The 18816-nt window shown below is 37.2% G+C and overlaps 2 protein-coding genes across 3 annotated transcripts; one reads left to right on the top strand and one right to left on the bottom strand.

The window, feature by feature from the left end:
• Positions 1–25: 25 nt before the first annotated feature.
• wu:fc11c11 (piggyBac transposable element-derived protein 4) lies at positions 26–12511 on the bottom strand. The gene is made up of 3 exons (XM_058759686.1): positions 10358–12511; positions 1763–3034; positions 26–1575 (listed from the first exon to the last, which is right to left on the bottom strand). Exons 1-3 carry the CDS (start codon positions 10606–10608, stop codon positions 1134–1136), a joined length of 1965 nt encoding a protein of 654 aa, XP_058615669.1. The 5' UTR covers positions 10609–12511; the 3' UTR covers positions 26–1133.
• An 883-nt stretch (positions 12512–13394) lies between these two features.
• Positions 13395–18672, top strand: si:dkey-222f2.1 (keratin, type II cytoskeletal 8). 2 transcript variants are annotated; one of them, XM_058759694.1, is made up of 9 exons: positions 13395–14138; positions 15345–15553; positions 15779–15839; positions 16350–16445; positions 16661–16825; positions 17198–17323; positions 17403–17623; positions 17733–17779; positions 18218–18672. In XM_058759694.1, exons 1-9 carry the CDS (start codon positions 13851–13853, stop codon positions 18319–18321), a joined length of 1317 nt encoding a protein of 438 aa, XP_058615677.1. In that variant the 5' UTR covers positions 13395–13850; the 3' UTR covers positions 18322–18672. The 2 variants fall into 2 exon arrangements, with proteins under 2 accessions (XP_058615677.1, XP_058615675.1); XM_058759692.1 differs by having other exon boundaries at positions 17117–17323.
• The last annotated feature ends 144 nt before the right edge of the window (positions 18673–18816 follow it).

The following is an 18816-nucleotide window of genomic DNA, read 5'->3' as shown; positions in this document are numbered from 1 at the left end:
TGTATGTGTTTTGTGTGTACAAAAAGAGACTCTAAAAGAGCACTTAAGAAATTTATTTAATGACATGCAACCATTTACAAACAGCTCATACATCTTTTAAACTAGACAAAGATATGTTTACACCTTTAGAATGCCAATAAAAAAATGTGTTGTTAATGTCTACACAGTTGTAAGACTAATATTAAGCACCTTTCCATCATCAGGTCACATAGCTCAGAACCTGACAGGTGTCAGTACCAACAGCATTTCTATTAGAACATGTTTTGGTACAATTACAAACCGTTCCACACAGATTTTGCAGCAAAGTTAGCTAAAGGTGCTCAGGACAGGAGAACATCAATGTTTAGTCACTCACAACTAGCCACATATATTCTAATCCTGGTTTTGCAGCACCACAATGGACAAAGAGTCCATAAATGTGTCTAGGTTGGTTCTGCAGTGGTAAAACATTTAAACCGATGGTGCAAAAGCCCTGAAAATACAGTTCCAGCGCAACAGAATAAACATTGGAGACTTTTTCATATATTTACTTGCAATGCGAATACTCAAAAATCTACCACTAGAAGCTAAGATGTCTTTAAGATATTTCCAGTTTATCAGGATTTATAAGCCTCACATGCCATTAGTCTGTCATCAATGTCTTGCTAGTTTGATGTTGCATTTCTTTGGATTTCTGAGTTTTGATTGTCAGTTTGGAGTTGTTTATGAATAAACTGCACTGTAAGCATTTAGCCCAAAGTATACTTTGGTTTTTACCTGTACGCGAGGGTGCAGTGTGTGTGATACAAATTTTTCATCAGAATAGTACATGTGTACCTTATGCTCACTGTCCAACTTTGTATGTGCAGGTCGCACATGTGCATTCAATTTGTTTTGCACAAATCAGTTATTCCACTAGGTGGCAACACTGCCTCCGCCATTGCTTCACAACAGAAAACAAAAAGAAACTTTAGTTTAAAAGAGTACAAAAGATATTTTATGTCAAAATGTCTGGAGAAAAAGTGTAGATGCTGGACAAATACGAAACTTTCTAGAGGGCATGTGTCGACCACCTGCGTTCGTGCATGCTATACTTTGAATGGCTATGCGTTCAACTGTACGCAAGCTCTAGCGTGTAATGTATACCTTGAGCATTACTCTGTGTCAGACTCATCAGTTAATTCATGCCATTTACTGTAACAGTCACGCTTTGGAACAAAGCATAAATGCACCTCACAAGTTGCACACATGATTGGAGTTTTGAGGCGGCAAATTTTGCATTTCCGTCTTCCAAAAGTGCTGTCTCCATTGAGGTACTTGGGCAGGTGGGAACCTGTAGCAGGAACTGGTCGTTCTTGTGCAGAGGCATATAAAGGTCCTGTTCCCGCAAGCTCTGCAACAAGCGCCTCCCGGAAGGCCTTCTGGGACAGAGGCTTCTGGTTGTTCATCTTGGCCATCTGCTGGTGCAAAATGAAGGCATTGACTACAGCGATGTCCACAAAGTGGTAAAAAAAGGACCGATACCACTTTTTAGTTTTATGCAGAACTGTGTAATATCCTATAAGGGCGTCAGACAGATCCACTCCTCCCATGTGCCTGGAATGAAAGGAAAATTGTGATTTATTATAAGACTTGCTTTTAGAAGTAATGAATTACGACATTGCGTTACTCAGTAATGTGTTATTTAACTAGTTAGTTAAAAAATCAGATGATCTAACTCACGTTACTTGCAATGCATTACCCTCAAGCAAAAACTTCACACCACTGAATAAAATCTACTAACTTGTTGTAATCCAGCACTGCGGGTGGAACGGGGAAATCCTGAATGGCCCAAACTCCCTCGGCTCCTTTCACATTCCTCTTAATGGAGTCCCCATTAAAGGCTTTATGAAAGGTGGAGCACATCAGCACGTCTCTCTTGTCCTTCCACTCAACAAACAGCAGATCGTCTTCCCTAAACCAGCGAATATTGCCACGAGGAGCCTGTGCCTTTGAGTGGCCAATGCGATTTGCACGAACGGTGCCACAAGCCCAGATCTTTTTACGGAGTAGGTCTCTGAAGAGCTTGGGACTGGTGTAAAAGTTGTCAACAAACAGCTTGTAGCCGCTTCCCAACAACCTTTCGTTTGCCAGAATCATGACAGAATCATAACTAATTCCTTTGCCCTCCTGTAAATTGACCTTTCCTTCATAAATGAAGAAGTCCCACGTGTAGGCACAGAGGGAATCTGCTAGTACAAAAAGTTTGTACCCCCATTTTGTAGGTTTGTTCTTCATGTACTGTTTAAGTCCATTTCTAGCCTTCGATGCCACCATTCGTTCATCGATGGAGATGTTCTGAAAGGGATGGAAAGAGGCTCTGCAGGCGTCCCTAATGTCCTGGTACAGCGGTTTGATCTTACACAGGCGGTCGTATTCAGGTGTTCCTCTCTTCTTGTCATTCTCTGCATCCACTTTGGGATCACTAATATGGAGCCCTGCACACATGCTAAAAAATTTCTTTCCAGTCATGATTTTTGCAGGATACGGCAGCCTGTATAAGTCTGATTTCTTCCAGTAGTCTGACAGTTTGAAGCATTTCAGCAAACCCATGTAAATCACAAGTGCTATGAATGACTTCAGATCTTTTATTGAAATGTTCTCCCATGGCTTCTTCTTTCCTTCCAAATGCATGGCTCCATATGCATTTGTGTGCTCTACAAGTTTCTGTAGCACTGATTTGGAAAAGAACAACTCAAAATACTGCAGAGGACTGCATGTTGCAGTGGAGATCAACTGGGGGCCGGGAGTGTTTTTAGGTCTGAATCTTGGCTGTGTCGGCTCAACATCAGGCTCATCTGAATTTTTCCACTTCTGTTCTGAGAAGCTCAAGGAAAAAGGCAGGGATCGACTCGCGCTGCTTTGCCTACCTTTCCTTTTGCCTCTTTGTGCAGAGGCAGGCGAACCAGATCTGCAAGACTTTGCTGGAGATGGTGATACGGAAGACAGTCCGGACCTCTTCTTTTTTCGTGGAGTGGACTCTGGATACCAGTCTTCATCAGAGGCATCCGAAAACCTGTTGCATTAAGCAAGACAACAAACTGGCATTGGTGATGTAAATATACGGACACAAATGTGTAACATTCAAAAATAGAATATAGTTTCAATTAGGGATGCACCGAATGTTCGGCAACCGAAAAAAGCTCTTTCAGTGTTTGGCCGAATAAGCGAAAAGACCAAATAAATTGTACCGAACAATGATGTGACACGATCAAATAGAAGCGCGCACTAATGCAGCAAACATGTCTGCAGTGTGAAAGTATTTAAAACTGTCCGAGAAAGACGCAAAAATCATTACAAGCACCGACAGCAAGAGACTGCTTAGTGTTGCATCTGCATCTCATGTCACCGATGAGGAGAGGGAAAGGTGGTTGTTGCTGGTTACTGTTTGATGATTGAAAATCGCGAAATTGCCTTAAGGCAAGGCAGTTTGGACAGGTTTTGCACAATTCAAACAGCGCTGCATGAGGGTTCAAAGTCCAAAGCGCGAGGAAAATCTGCGCTGAAACACAATGTTACTTGTCAGCTGGTCAGTAACATGTTTATTTCAATTATAAATCTGTTGTAAACAACAAGAAGCACAGAGATCTTCAGCGAGTTTCTGCCAAAATAAAAACTGAGAAAAAGCAACAACTCCATCAACATTCATAAATGTTAGTATTGTAATTTTACTGTTGTTCTGTAGAATACAATAAAAAAATAAGACAATGAAAATAATAATTACCTTACAACAGCTCAGATTGGGATCTGTAATATATTGTAATGTTTTAAAGGAAGTCTCTTCTGCTCAGCAAAGCTGCATTTATTTGTACAGTAAAAAATACATGCCTGATTCAAGAAGGGGGTCTCAAAAATGGCCAAAAAAATATTATTTAATAACTTATGAATTTTAAGTTAAATTTTGCTTTGTTGGTATGTCTGCCTGCTAGAATTTAAAAAAATGACCAGTGTTAAGTTAATATTTAAAAAAAAAAAAAAAATTTGTTCTGTAATTAGGGTCCAAGCCAGAATGGCGCAGGCCCTCTTGTTTTCCTAAGGATAATTTTTTTATTTTTTTTATTTTCAACCTTCCGGGTGTTTTTGGGGGCCTTAACATACTCAAAAACTCTTGAAAATTTGCACACACGTTGGAAGCCGCGGCCATTAGGACGTCGCCCAGGCTGGGACCCGGGCGTGGCACTGGGGCTCTACGGCGACCCTAGAAAACAGTCAGAAATCTTGATGGCTATCTCAAACATATTTGCACGTATTCATATGAAACTCTGTACACATATAGATCTCATTGAGCTGAACAACTTTCACGCTCTATGTCATAGGCTCCGCCCAACAGGAAGTCGGCTATTCAAGGCTGTTTGAAAAGCGCATGCTCTGGAATTTGATATACTCCTCTGAGGATTTCCAAACGATTGCAAACCAAACTCGGTGAACATGATCTCAAGACATTGGGGATGCTAAATTGCGGAGGGATTTTTGATATCTCGAACGGTTTGCCCGAGGCGAGGTGATGAATTATGGCGAAAAATGAGAGACAGGAAATGTCTAATAACATCCACATACATTGTCTGATTTTGATCAAACTTCAGGGGTTTGTTCGTTGTACGATGCCGATCGAACAGTTGTGACTATTATGAGTAAAATTTATAGCGCCACCAACTGGCAGCAGGAAATGTGTCATTTTTGAAAATGCTTTGAATTCAGCATCTTATTTTTACCCGATTTGCTTCAAACTTCATCAGAATAATGACAAAACACGGCCGATGTAAAACTTTGAAGGGAATATTGATATCTATAATATTGTTGCCATGGTAATATGTCAAAGTTGAATATTCTTTTCCGGTGATTTTGAGGCAGATAACATGCTTAGAATTCCATGAAACTCAATACACATATCCGTATTAATGATAGTTAGACACTGGAAAAAGCTCATAAATGGGCGTGGAAGAGGCACTCTATAGCGCCACCTTTTGTCAAAAGTGGGGGGGTTAGTTTTAGCTACAGACACCAAACTCGGTACATAAATTGTTCTTATTAAGCCGGACAACTTTCTAATTTACAGTCATTAGCTACGACCAACAGGAAGTCAGCTATTTTTATTTTAATGTTTGTTTTTTGAGAAAACAGGCTGTAAATAAACTCATACTCCTCCAAGCAGAAACAAGTAGTTCACACCAAACTTTGTCAACATGATGCCAATATACTGAAGATTTTAAATTGCGGACGGATTTAGGATATCTCGAACGGTGTGGTAATGGTGATTTATTAAAGTAACAGTAAAACAAATAGCAGTAATTTTCTTATATCTTTAAAGTGCAGTTTCCAAACACTTCAAAACTTTTTACATAAATATAACAAGTCATTCTGAGGAAACATGCATAGTTTCAAAAATGTATCATGCTCAGGGGCCACAAAACAATTAAAACTATAACTGAAATTGGTTTAAAGGTGAAGAGTGTAATACCAAGGATGACCACCAGATGGAGGCATAGCATTAAATTTCAGGAGCTGCCTCTATGTCTATCAGAATGAAAAGTAATGCATAGAATCAGCTGAAATGTTCTGTACTGTCAATATTCTTTTACATATATATTTTTTTCTTTTCTTTTTTATAGTGATAGAATATAATAGAATAGAATAGAATATAAAAAGTATTGGTAACAATTTACATTAAGGTCTCTTTGGTTAACATAAGTTATTACATTAATTAACATGAACTAAAAAGAACAATATATTTTAAAATCATTTATTAATCTTATTTAATGTTAGTTAATACTGACATAAAAATATTAATGTTATGTTAATTCACAGAACATAAACTAATGTTAAGATGCAACTTTAAATTTTAATAATGTATTAATACATTTTTAACTTAACATTAATTAACATTAATAAATGTTATATAATTATTGTTCATGCTAACTGGTATAGTTCAATAATATAGTTTTTAACACAAGTTAATTCAAAACTAAGTATTAACAACATATGTTTTACTATATTTTTGTGTTAGTAAAAAATTATTTATGTTAGTTCATGGTACAGTAACTGATGTACATTAACCAGAAATTTTTATTAACAATGTAGTAGTCAATTGTGAACATATCATTAACCAAGATTCATGAATGATATAAAATTATTGTTCATGCTAACTTCATGTTAACTTATATAATGTTAAAAAATAAAAACTTATTGAAAAGTGTTACAAAAGATTTACATTGTTCTTTATGTGTGAGTTTGTGTGTGAGAGAAAGAGAGAGACTAACATTAATAAAAGCTATATAATTATTGTTCATATTAATTAATATTGTTAATTTTAATAACTGAAACCTTATTGAAAGTGTTACCAAAATTGTATATATTGTTGTGTGTATGTGTCTGTCTCAATGTCTTGATAGTTTTGATTAACCCTTTCATTGCTGTATCCATCAAAACCAGACTGCCAGAAGGTTACTGTAATGCATGTGCCCGCTGGGCACAGTTTTCCTGATGCCATCGGCGTGGCGTTTGCACTGACGGCTTGGGCCCGCCATCGCTGCTTGCAGCTATATTTTATTTTTTTGTAATTTATTTGAAAAGCAGGACAAAACAGTAAAAAGCACATTTTGGCTATGTAATTTATGCAATGGTGAAAAAAATGGCAAAATACATGGGGGAGGGGGGGATGCAAAAAAAAACGTGTTCGGTATTCGGCACAGTGTTTCATTTTGTTCGGCTTCGGCCAAGAATTTTCATTTCGGCGCATCCCTAGTTTCAACAAAGAAACAGTAAATAGTATTGAAAAATTCAAGAATTATGAAAGTTTACCTCAGTTTACTTCAATAACAGTATCAATGTTGCAATGTTTACTAATTATGAAACGGTCAAGCCAATAAATGTTGTTTTGATTAAATCTGAATCTGAAGGCAGTATGTTTGCATTTAATACTTCTCAAGTAATTGTTAGCTGTTTCTTGGAATAGAAGAAAATGCAGAACGTTTATGTGCAATAATTAATCAAACAAGCCAAGAATTGCAAATTTAAAAGAACAAATGCAATTTAGAAAACCTACCCAGGAAAAAAAAATAAAAAAAAAATATATATATATATATATATATATATATATATATATATATATATATATATATATATATATATATATATATATATATATATATATATATGAGCAAGTAACAGCCAGTGTTCAAAACTATCGCCTTACTTTAGCCCGATTCACGGTAAGCTTATAATAATATTTTCTAATTTGAGTGGTACGGGTTTTTGCGGGAAATTCGAGCATGGAACTGCGTCATTACGTCACACAAAGTTTTCCTAGCTAGTAGGCTATCGCACGTGAGGATGCTTCAATGATCATTTGATCAATGATCGCTTTATTGATCATTGAAGTAGGGCTGCAACAACGAATCGATTAAATCGATAAAAATCGATTACTAAAAGCGTTGGCAACGAATTTCATAATCGATTCGTTGTGTCGCGCGACGCGGAGACGTTTGATTATTAAAAAAAAAAAAACTTTAGTTGAGCGGAGCGGAGTGAACACACTCGGTCTCTCTCGCGCACGGATGCTAGCAGAGTTTGGCGCCTCATAAATAAAGTAAAAAAAAAAAAAAAACGAGCGGAGGTAGAGGAAAGATACATGGCGGAGGCAGAGAAATCCGTGCGACCCAAGTCATCCAAGGTGTGGGAGCAGGGGCGGCGTTATGCGTATGGCAGTTGCCATACCCTAGCCCAGTCAGGTGCTGTGAAAAATTATCCAAACTTGAGTCGCTTATAATTCGTTATTATTTTAAATCAGAGAGTTTTAAAAATAGTAAACCAATGATAAGCATTAAAATAACTTGTCAGTAAAACTGTAACGCCATTGGATCATCTAGCTCTCAGCGAGACCTCGTACCTTCACCCCGCCTCCGTTCAGATTGACGCGCGCACAGCCTGGAGAAGATGAGATCTCTGCTTTTTCGCAATGCAAGGGTGAATAAATAATTGGTGTTTGAATAGTACAGCGTTTTCTTTACTCAAACACTATGTCAGTAAAGGATAATGTTTTTGTTTGTTTGAAGAGTGGAGAAGAATTAGTTATTTGCTGTCTATATACGTTTTAAATATCCTGTGCATTATGTGCATAAGCGCTTAATTTGAGATTTTGGCCAAGTGTATTAAACAACAAGAAAAACTAAGCGCCCATATAGCTACAATCAAAGTTATATAACCTGTAAAAGTTGATGAAAGCATAATGCACTTAATGCACTTATGCACTGCATAACAGTTACAGCCGTTCTAACGACAGACAAAACACTCCATCTCCGTCATTCTCTGGTCAAAAACATTATTAACTCCATTTGAGCTTGATTTTCATATAATGTTAAGTGCGGGTGTCTGATACAATACCAACGCTAACGACGCAGTGTTGTTAAATTATTTAATTTTTTGCACTCCCCCCCCAAAAGTCTATATATTTGGCAGATGTAAAGCATACATGTGTATGTTTTTTGTGTTAGTCCATTTTTATTTTATTTTATTATTATTATAACAGCTCAGGGATGTTCAAGGAGCAACATGTTTGTGCACTTTCTAAAGATTTTAGTTCTGTTTTTGAATAAAGGGTTGGAAATTAATGCTTTTTTTTTTTTAATCCGATTCATCGATTAATCGAAAAAAAAATCGACAGATTAATCGATTATTAAAATAATCGTTAGTTGCAGCCCTACATTGAAGCCAATCACAGATGTATCTGTTGAGCGCGTGAACACAATGACCAATCAGCGCTGTTCAAGAACCCGCTCAACAGCGCTCAAATCTTAGCGGGAAATGGACGTTTTTAAAATTTCAGTACCGAATGGTAACGCGGTCGGTACTTTTGACAACACTACTAGATGGCACAAAAACGTGGCAAAGCACTTTCCAAAACATCCGCTTCTCAAGATGCACGATTCGCAGCAGCGAAAAGTTGATTCTTTGCTTACTTGATCTAATATGTTATGTTTTTAAAAATGTTGTAGATTTAAGTAGCAAATGAGATCGCTAAAATTAATACATATATTTTGAGACAAAGGTCTTCTTTATGATTTTCAGTTTTGGTAAGATAATTAAAACAACAGTTTTTAAATAACTAAAGAGTATGTAAATGTTTGGTATTTGGGGTAAAAAGCGTCCCTGCTGTTGGGGATAAAGGCGTACAGTAATTAACATGATAATTAATAGATGGCTGACTTTTCCATCTGTTGACATGACATGGTTAGATTCAGACGTTAAATATCATATATTATGTTGGGTCACCATGTTTAGAATAAAACCATCATATTTAAAAACATGATATTAATTATATCATATAATACAATACCATTTGTTGTTACTACTTTAAATATATATTCAATTATTAATTGGATCTCCTTCAGTACTTTCTTAATTGTTAAAATGATTTTGTTTATGTATTTTAAAATATATTACCATATTTTAATGACAGTATATTTATTAATCAAAAATTCTTTTATTTTTAAAAATAAGCAGAAAATAGTACAAACTTTGCTAAAGTGATTGTTTTGAACAAATGTTAACTTTTTTTTTTAAACCCATTATTTTAGCTGAAGCATGTGTATCAGTGTCTTTTATCCCGTGTGTGGAGTAAAGGCCCCCTTACCACCTCATACATTTATATTACAAAATCTTTTGCTCCATTAATGTTCAATTCAACGTATATATTTTTTTCTGCAATTATACATTTTAGGCGCAGTGATTAGCACATTTTTTCTAAAGGTGGGACTTGGCCCCGTTGTACCCTACACTTAACAAGCCTACAGGAGTCAGATGAGTCCTTTGCACAATCTGACTCTGCTTTAGCCTAAATTTAAACTGCTGATTTTGTCTGGCCAGAGGAGAATGACACTATTTCCCCGTCTAAATACTGTAAAGCTGAGCCAAATATCAAGCTTATAAATATATCAAAGCTGCTTTGACACAATTTGCATTGTTAAAAGCGCTATACAAATAATAGTGACTTGTAGCATATGAAAGATGGGTTCAAGTGTACTACAAGTGGTAACTAAATACATTTTTAAATACAGCGCATTTTATTTCATGGTGTCCTAAAACAGCAGTTGAGTAGTTGATCTTAAGAAGAACTAAAGAATCATTTTCAGCATATTACGTACAAAATTAGTGCCCGACAATAGAGCACTTTAAGTACATTATGCAAGTGTACTTTTTTAACCTGAGTAAAGTTATTAAACGGTTAAATGCCCTCAAGGCATATTATTTAGCTCCGATCAAATTATTATGTATATTCCATTACATGTGACTTAAAACCGTTTTAAAAATACATAAAAGAGGCTTTGCAGATGTGTAAAGTTACCGATCCAGGAGGGGATCCAGACCATCGAGGAACATCTCCTCTTCTATGGAATCCACGCTGGAAGCGGCACTCTCGTCGGACGATTCCTCCAAATCAATCACCTCATCGTTTTCATCTGGTTTCTCCATGTTACCGTTCACACACTCCTCCGTTTCATCCCTTTTCTTTTTTTTTAGCGCTGGCCGCAAAATAATCGCCTCATCTTGTTCCTCCTTGATATCACACCGCTCCGTGTTAGTCGTTTTATCCATTACCTTTTTTGTTAGCGCTGGACGCAAAATGCAATTCAGCTGCTGCTGGCTGCAACAAATAAATCTCGTGCAGAGAGTAACGCACTCTCATTGGCTACTTTTCTTGTCTGTCCTTATATGCTGGAATATCATTGGCCAAAACGCAAGGCAGCGGGAAACTGGAGGAAAACTGTATTCACGTGCAAAACATACACCAGATAGTCCGATAGGGCACGGTAGGAACCTCCTATAGAAATAGCACCCCTGTGAGGATCGCCAGCTCTAGTCATTGTAATTAGATCGAGACTGTAATCTCTGAGGACTGAATTTAAAAAGAGCTATTTAAATTGGGCAAGTCTGAAAGCTGATTGAGATGGCTTGATATCAGGAACACTCAAGGAAGTATAAAACATAAAAATAAACGAATCTGGCCTGCAAAATAGGTCCTTTGTATTAATAAAGAGTTTATAAAAATGCATAAAAATTCATCTAATGCTATGAGAGTGAAGATGGAAAATGAGTAAAATTAAGTTGCAAAAATGGCTTTATGACTTTGATCACAAACAATCCTTTTTTTTGTGCATTTTCTTAATACAGAGCAAAATGCATGCAGTCCTATTTTAAGAGAAAATACATTCAAATCCTGATTTCACAGCATCAAAAATCCTAATCATGACACGAACTGTAACAGAACAGCAAAATTTAGCAACGGTAACCATTTAGGCTGATATTGGAAAGCATTAAAAGTGTAGTTCTGATGTTGTTAGAGCGCATCAGAATAAACGTGGGAAAAAAAGGGCCTATTTCATATAACTACTTACAATGTTAGTACAACGTTATAAAACTACCACCAGAACTTTAACTCTTTTCTATATTATTTCCAGTTAATATTGTAAGAATTACAGATCATCAGACACTTTGAACTTCTGAGATGGACAACACACACACAGTATATTAACATACAGACATCTGTCTCCACATCCCACTGAGAGAAAATGCCTCTCTCACATATGCATCAGTTCCTTTTCATCCCCATCCTTCCCTTCACTCAGCTCACACAGAATGGTCAATAGTAGAATATAATGTTTTACATGATTGCAAGTGATATTTAGAGTCATATTTGGTATCATTTGAATTGTCTCAGGGCGACTGGTACAATGGGGTCATTCTTACAAGAAGTAAACTAAAAGGTAATACAGATCAGTTTAGAGATATTTTGCACACTGTCAGTTCCCAGTGCCTTTCAAGCAAATTACCTTCTGTCCCAAAAGGTGATAACTCTACTTGATCAATGCAAATTCCAATTGTTAGTTCTTGTCTCCATTTCGGGGGATGTTTATCTTGGTCAGAGTACTTAAGGAAATCATGCAAGAAGATCAGGGTCTTCTGTAGCTGGAATGAGCCCGTTCTAAGGTCAGGTATGCATTTTCACTCTTAGACTTATCCTTGAGAATTTGATGTTTTGAATTGATATGATTTGATATCTCTGAATTGGCTGTGTAATTGGCATAATACATATTTACCTGACTGATAATAAATTGTTACATTTGATGTTATTCTGTTTTACTCTGTAATTATTGACTCTAGTAGATTACGTTGTATCCTTGCTAGCGGCATGAGCACCCGAATGAATGAGTAAATATATAAAGTAAAGAGTTAAACTGAATGATCAAATATCAGAAGAATATTAATTAGAAACAGACAAACAACCAATTTGCATTTCAACCTAAATTCGAGGTCATAATAAAATGGAGTCAGATTTGAAGACCAGGATTATTATAGTTAAAAAAAAAATCTTAATTAAAAATCTTATGTCGAAAACAATACAGAGACCAAACCATCTATCAAAACATAAAAAAAATACATTAAAATAAATCAAAGAAACTAGAGGGGAAAAAAAGTAAAAAAAAAAAAAAAAAAAAAAAAAAAACAGTACTACTTACCAGCAGATGGAGCTCTCATTATATCTGTAACTGCATGACTTCTCGAGGGAAGACTAGGATGGTTTTGTCTGCATAGAAACACATTGTTTTTGCTATTCGACATGGCTGGCATACCAAACAACTTATTAAACTTACAGGCAACAATTATCGAATGCAATATTACCAAATGACTTTCTATGAAAAGAAAATGTGTATTTTATGTGGACTTTGGCAAAATGAAACAGCATCGGAAAATTGGAGCATATAAGGGCATTTAACCCTGCTAAATGTTAATATGACCATTTCTATCATTTAAAACCATATATAACAACATTATTTTAATATCTGTCACAAAACAATAAAGAGAGCAAAGTCTATCAGTTTCAAACAAATTACATGACAACAAAGCAAGCAAAAAGAGGTCTTACCAGAAGGTGGAGCTCTCAACATGTCTTAGTTAAACTAGACAACTGTTGGAGAAAAAAAACAACAGCATGGTTTTGATGCATATAAATACATTGTTTTTGATATTTGAAATGCCTGGCATAACTGCAAAAAAAGTAGACTTTACTCTGAGCTCTATCAAATGTGACCCTGGAGCACAAAACCAGTTTTAAGTAGCACGGGTATATTTGTAGCAATAGCCAACAATACATTGTATGGGTCAAAATTATAGATTTTTCTATTATGCCAAAATCATTAGGATATTAAGTAAAGATCGTGTTCCATGAAGATATTTTGTAAATTTCCTACCGTAAATATATCAAAACGGCCAAATATTGTCCTATTATAACAAACCATACATCCATGGAAAGCTTATTTATTCAGCTTTCAGATGATGTATAAATCTTAATTTCATAAAATTGACACTTATAACTGGTTTTGTGGTCCATGGTCACAAATATATTTGGTTATGCAAAGCATACTAGATGATGTGGCCCTAAAATATGAAACAAATTTAAAATGCACACATATAATGCATGATATTATGACTGCTTTTGTGTGAACTGAATTTACCACAGGTCATGCAGTTAGTATGGGAATGTTGTTGACATGGGCCACATTAAACATTTAGATGCAACATGAGCATGGTGAAACAGTACGAAAGCGAGACTGAGAGAGCGAGCGTGCGTTCACTGCCCATCCAGGAGCTCAGATAAAGCAGACAGTGTGTACGTGTGTCCAATCTGAAACAGGTTTTCCCACAATAGGAACTCTCCACCCCATCCTGCTTGGACTTTAAAAGCCCAGCCTCTCTACAGAGAGACACCCGTTTCGCTCAGGTCTGCCCACCTGTTCTCATCTTCTGCTGCAGCTCTACACGGTTTCTCTTGTCCAACCATGAGTCTGAGAAGCAAGCGCATCAGTTCCAGCAGCTCTGTGAGGAGCAGTGGGAAAATGGGAGGCTACGGCTACAGCAGTTTGAGTGGGATCTCCTTGGGAGCATCTGCCCCGAGCTTTAGCACCAGCTCAGCCTATCTGGGGCCTCCTATCGCTAGCGTCTCTGTCAACAAGAGCCTGTTGGCGCCCCTCAACTTGGAGATCGACCCCAACATCCAAATGGTGCGCACTCATGAGAAGGAGCAGATCAAGTCGCTGAACAACCGCTTTGCCACCTTCATCGATAAGGTAAAGTTGGGTTTCTTGTTCACAGAGAACATTCTGTAAAATTTCAGCCAAAAAGTAAAGGTCTTTGAATGTCAAAACCAACAGAGTATTGATTGCGATGATAAAGTCTTAATACGATCAACATCCCAAACCTCTGAGGGAAAGGCGATTTGGTAGACTCGCATGAAACCGATAGTTCTGTAGCATGACCCATTTCTGTGAAGCCTGTAACCTGATAAAAAGCAGGTCAGATCTGACCAAGCCACTGAAGACAGCACTATCCCAGTGAGTATGAAGGAAGCTTTTGTGTGCCGGAGGACAATGCAACCGAATCTCAGGGGCCCGCTGGACTGAAATCGACACTTCAATCGCACTGAAGTACAACCAAGTCACTGTTGCGGGCCGGGGCAGGGCTGGGTCCTCCAACACGGGACTCAGGTCGGCTTTTAAAGTGCTCAAAATTAAGGATTTACGAAGAACCCAACTAGGTCAGCCACTACTCTCCGGAGTGTTACCGTTCAGCTAATAGGGAGTCATATTGCTCTGTTAATGAGTCCATCCTGGCAGGGTGGGCATCAATTAAAGCAGCCAGGCTTTCAGGATGTGCAGTGAACTGAAGAAGTCTCAAAGAAGAGCTCTTAAAATGCTGAAATTCCACTGAAGTGGACTCTTTCTTCTTTGTTCTTATAAAAAGATGACAGGAGTAACTTTGGTAACAGAGCATTAGTCAAACACTTTAATGAACCTACCTCATGTTCCTCAAGGAAGATTTACAATTAAGGTGAACAACTTTTACATCAATATTTCAGTATACTGGGTACAAATATGGTTACTTTGAGAACAATTCTTTAGATGATGTTATAGAAGCCACCTGAGGATTTACGTTTTGCTTCACTTAGCTCGCATAACATTTCTTATAACATTGATTAGAGACTCATCAGTCATACTGAACTTATATTTAAATTCAAAATTTTGATACTGACACTGGAAATTTTCATCAAATTAATTCATTATATAAATAAATAATTAATGTATTATTAAATTAAATAATATACAAAATAATATATTAGCGCTAAAATGCACTTTCAAGTCAAATACATTTTTGTCGATCGATAACAAAGGCAGAAATTTCTCTTAATTTCTATATCTATTACACATGAAAGACAAACTGAAAAAAGAATGAAAGACTGAATTAAAAAATATATATATTTATTGTTACCTCTACAGGTGCGCTTCCTGGAGCAGCAGAATAAGATGCTGGAGACCAAGTTTGAGCTGCTGCAGGGCCAGACCCCTGGCCGGTCCAACGTTGAGCCCATGTTTGAGGCTTACATGGCTAACTTGCGCAGACAGATGGACGTGGTCAACAATGACAGGACCAAGCTGGATGGAGAGCTGAGAAACATGCAGGGACTGGTGGAGGACTTCAAACACAAGTAAAGTATTTAGATCTACGCTAACACCAATGTTTACTGACCTTAGAGGCTCTCCTGTATTTCTTTGAGAAACCAATGGAGCAGAACCTGCTAATGATTTTACTCTAACCTTGAACTGACACAGCTCATTAAATGAGTTTGGGTATCATCAAAAACAATGGATCACATTTGCTATAAACTTTGTCCACATTCACAAATACCCACTTTGTATTTTCTTTGACTCAGATATGAAGATGAGATCAACAAAAGGAACAACCTGGAGAACGACTTTGTGATTCTGAAAAAGGTGGGATACCTAAGACTATACGTCAGAGGTCAAAAATAGTATTTTTTCACATCATGAAACACAAACCAATAGGTATGACCTCACTGTTATGTGGGGTTAGGGCAGGTTACCGTGTAAAAAGCTGGACTTTCAGGGAACAGGGAAAGTTAAACCTTCACAACACGTTGAATAAAAGCAGCCCAGGAGAGGGAACAATGAAATGTTTGGGAGGGGTAAAGAGCTCCGAGTCTGAAGGGAGTTAAGCCTGAAGGGATCAGATCACCATTGACAAAAGCCTGGGTGGAGACGTGGCATTATTTATACACTAGAGGAGATCTGTTTTCAATGGCCTACCTACCGAGAGCAGCAAGAAGTCAAAGTTGCATACTAAAGATGTAGGTTTTGATATATCAATATGAGTCTTTTCTGGTGCATGTGGGGGTTTTTGGTGTTCAGTGCCCAAGGAAGACATACAAGTTATTCAAGGTTGTAATTGAGAAGAGGAAAAATGGAGTACTGTGTGTCCCGCAGGATGTAGATTCTGCGTATCTGGTGAAAGCTGATTTGGAGGACAAAGTTGGTGCCCTGACTGATGAGATCAACTTCCTGAGGACCATCTACGATGAGGTAATATTTATACACTTAGAAAACCAGCCAAAAAACTACATACCAAACAAAGAATACTGTTTTTCTTTAAATATTTAACTACAATTTGCCATTTAAGGAAACATTGGTTGGACCAAAACAAACATCTCAACTAATATGGCTTGCAAGAACTAGTGTTTACAGTAGTTTCCACACAGTTAAACTACACATAAACTTGCTTTATCTCTATGAATCAGGAATTGCGTGAGCTGCAGGCCAGCATTAAAGATACATCCGTCATTGTGCAAATGGACAACTCCCGAAACCTCAACATGGATCATATTGTGGCCGAAGTCAAGGCTCAATACGAGGAGATCGCAGCCAAGAGCCGCGAAGAGGCTGAATCCTGGTACAAGTCCAAGGTAGATACAAAACACAAACTGTTTCCTTTTATGAATTGGTTGCCAAGTCAACATGAAATGCCATTTTCGAACTGTATTTCTGATTGACAAAGCACATTTAGTGACATCTAGGATGGGACCAATACATTGGGAATTTATTGGGTAGGGAAAGTCGTTTCATTACATTTTAATGAAAGATTATGAAGACATTTTTCCTTTGGAATGAGTAATCGTTCACAATAAGACCCAGAAGATGGATTAAGAAAGTAAATAGGGTAAATTTTCACGTTGACTTGAGGTGTTTTTCTTCAGAACTTCATAAAGAGCTTTCATTTTGGAATGGACATCAAGCAATCAGGTGTACTGATCGTTTTTCCATCTCATGCTGCTCAGTTCGATCAGATGTCCTCTCAAGCCATTCAGTACAACGACGAACTGCGAAACACTAAAGGAGAGATTGCAGATATCAACCGCATGATCAGCCGTCTGCAGAGCGAGATCGAGGTTATTAAATCACAGGTGAGAAATCTGCTACATCACCTTTGCTTTAACCAAAACCCATGGTGGTCGCTAACTCTCGAGCCTACAATTGATTTAGCGTGCTAACCTGGAGAACCAGATAGCGGAGGCCGAGGATCGTGGCGAGCTGACTGTGAAGGAGGCCAAAGGTCGTATTAAGGACTTGGAGGACGCGCTTCAGAGAGCCAAGCAAGACATGGCCCGCCAGCTCCGCGAGTACCAGGAGCTCATGAATGTCAAGTTGGCACTGGACATCGAAATCGCCACCTACAGGAAGCTGCTGGAAGGCGAGGAGGACAGGTAATGCAAAGAGTCCTGTTTTAGCGTAGTGTATTCTGAGGGGTGGAACTGGAATGTTAGCATTAATAAATATGTTAGCATTAATCTCATTTTTTCTCACCTCTTACAGAATCGGACAGCAGCCCATTGTGAACATCCAGGCTGTTTCCAACTACAGTAAGCGTAAATGGACTAATGGGACATTATTCATTACAACAATGGCCACATTACACACTTCTACATGACGTTGCCCATGGCATTGTACAGCTTATAATGTACTCTTTTCCTCTAGAGAGGGTTCTGGTTTTGTTTGTGACTTTAAAAAGCATTATTACCATTGGGATATGTGGAGATGCTCTTGAATTTTTGACATGTCTTGGAAAAAAGGCTTCTCAAAAGTATTTGCCTCTGGTCCATTCCTTTATGAAACAGCCACTTACAATCAATTGTCCATGTAGAAATTCAAGCCTGTCTCACAGTTTGTCTGAAAGTGAAAGAGGACATTCATCATCATATTACAAAAGCAAAATGGGTCACAAATCCCATTTCACATCATACACAATCTGAAAACTTATTGTGTTTATTGTTTAATTGAATTATTGTATTTCTTCACAGGTTCCAAAGGGGTGAATGGTTTTCAGCAGAACAGCTCTCCATCACCTAAAATCCTGATCAAGACTACTGAAACCAGAAACAACACCAGATTCAGCACTCACTGAAGTGTTAACCATTATCAAAAATGCTATACCTATGACAGTTAACATTAAAAGTAGAAGTAGTTTTCTTTTGACTTTCTATGGATCAATGGGAAGAATCTGAAATTAATTTTCTGAAGGAACAAAAACCTTGTGTTTCATTGAAATACTATATATATTCAATATAAATACTCACAAATTAAATGACTACATAAAATGAAATTATGGAATGATTTATTCTACAGAATTCAACATTTTTATTTTTGAAAAGGATAAAGCTTGCACATGATTGCAATACAACTAACACTTTTAAAAATGTATCCCCCCCCCTCCCCTTCAGTCTGCATTTGATTATTTACTTGTTATTTTGGACTAGTGCTGTCAAACGATTAAATCGCATCCAAAATAAAATGTTTTTGTTTACATAAAATGTGTGTGTACTGTGTGTATTTATTATGTATATAAAAATACACACAAATGCATGTATATATTTAAGAAAAAAATATGGTGTGTTTATAT

Source organism: Onychostoma macrolepis, chromosome 22 (genome assembly GCF_012432095.1).
Source record: "Onychostoma macrolepis isolate SWU-2019 chromosome 22, ASM1243209v1, whole genome shotgun sequence".
Classification (NCBI taxonomy): domain Eukaryota; kingdom Metazoa; phylum Chordata; class Actinopteri; order Cypriniformes; family Cyprinidae; genus Onychostoma; species Onychostoma macrolepis.
The sequence above is the reverse complement of the archived record's forward strand: the minus strand, read 5'-3'. Positions and strand labels throughout refer to the sequence as shown.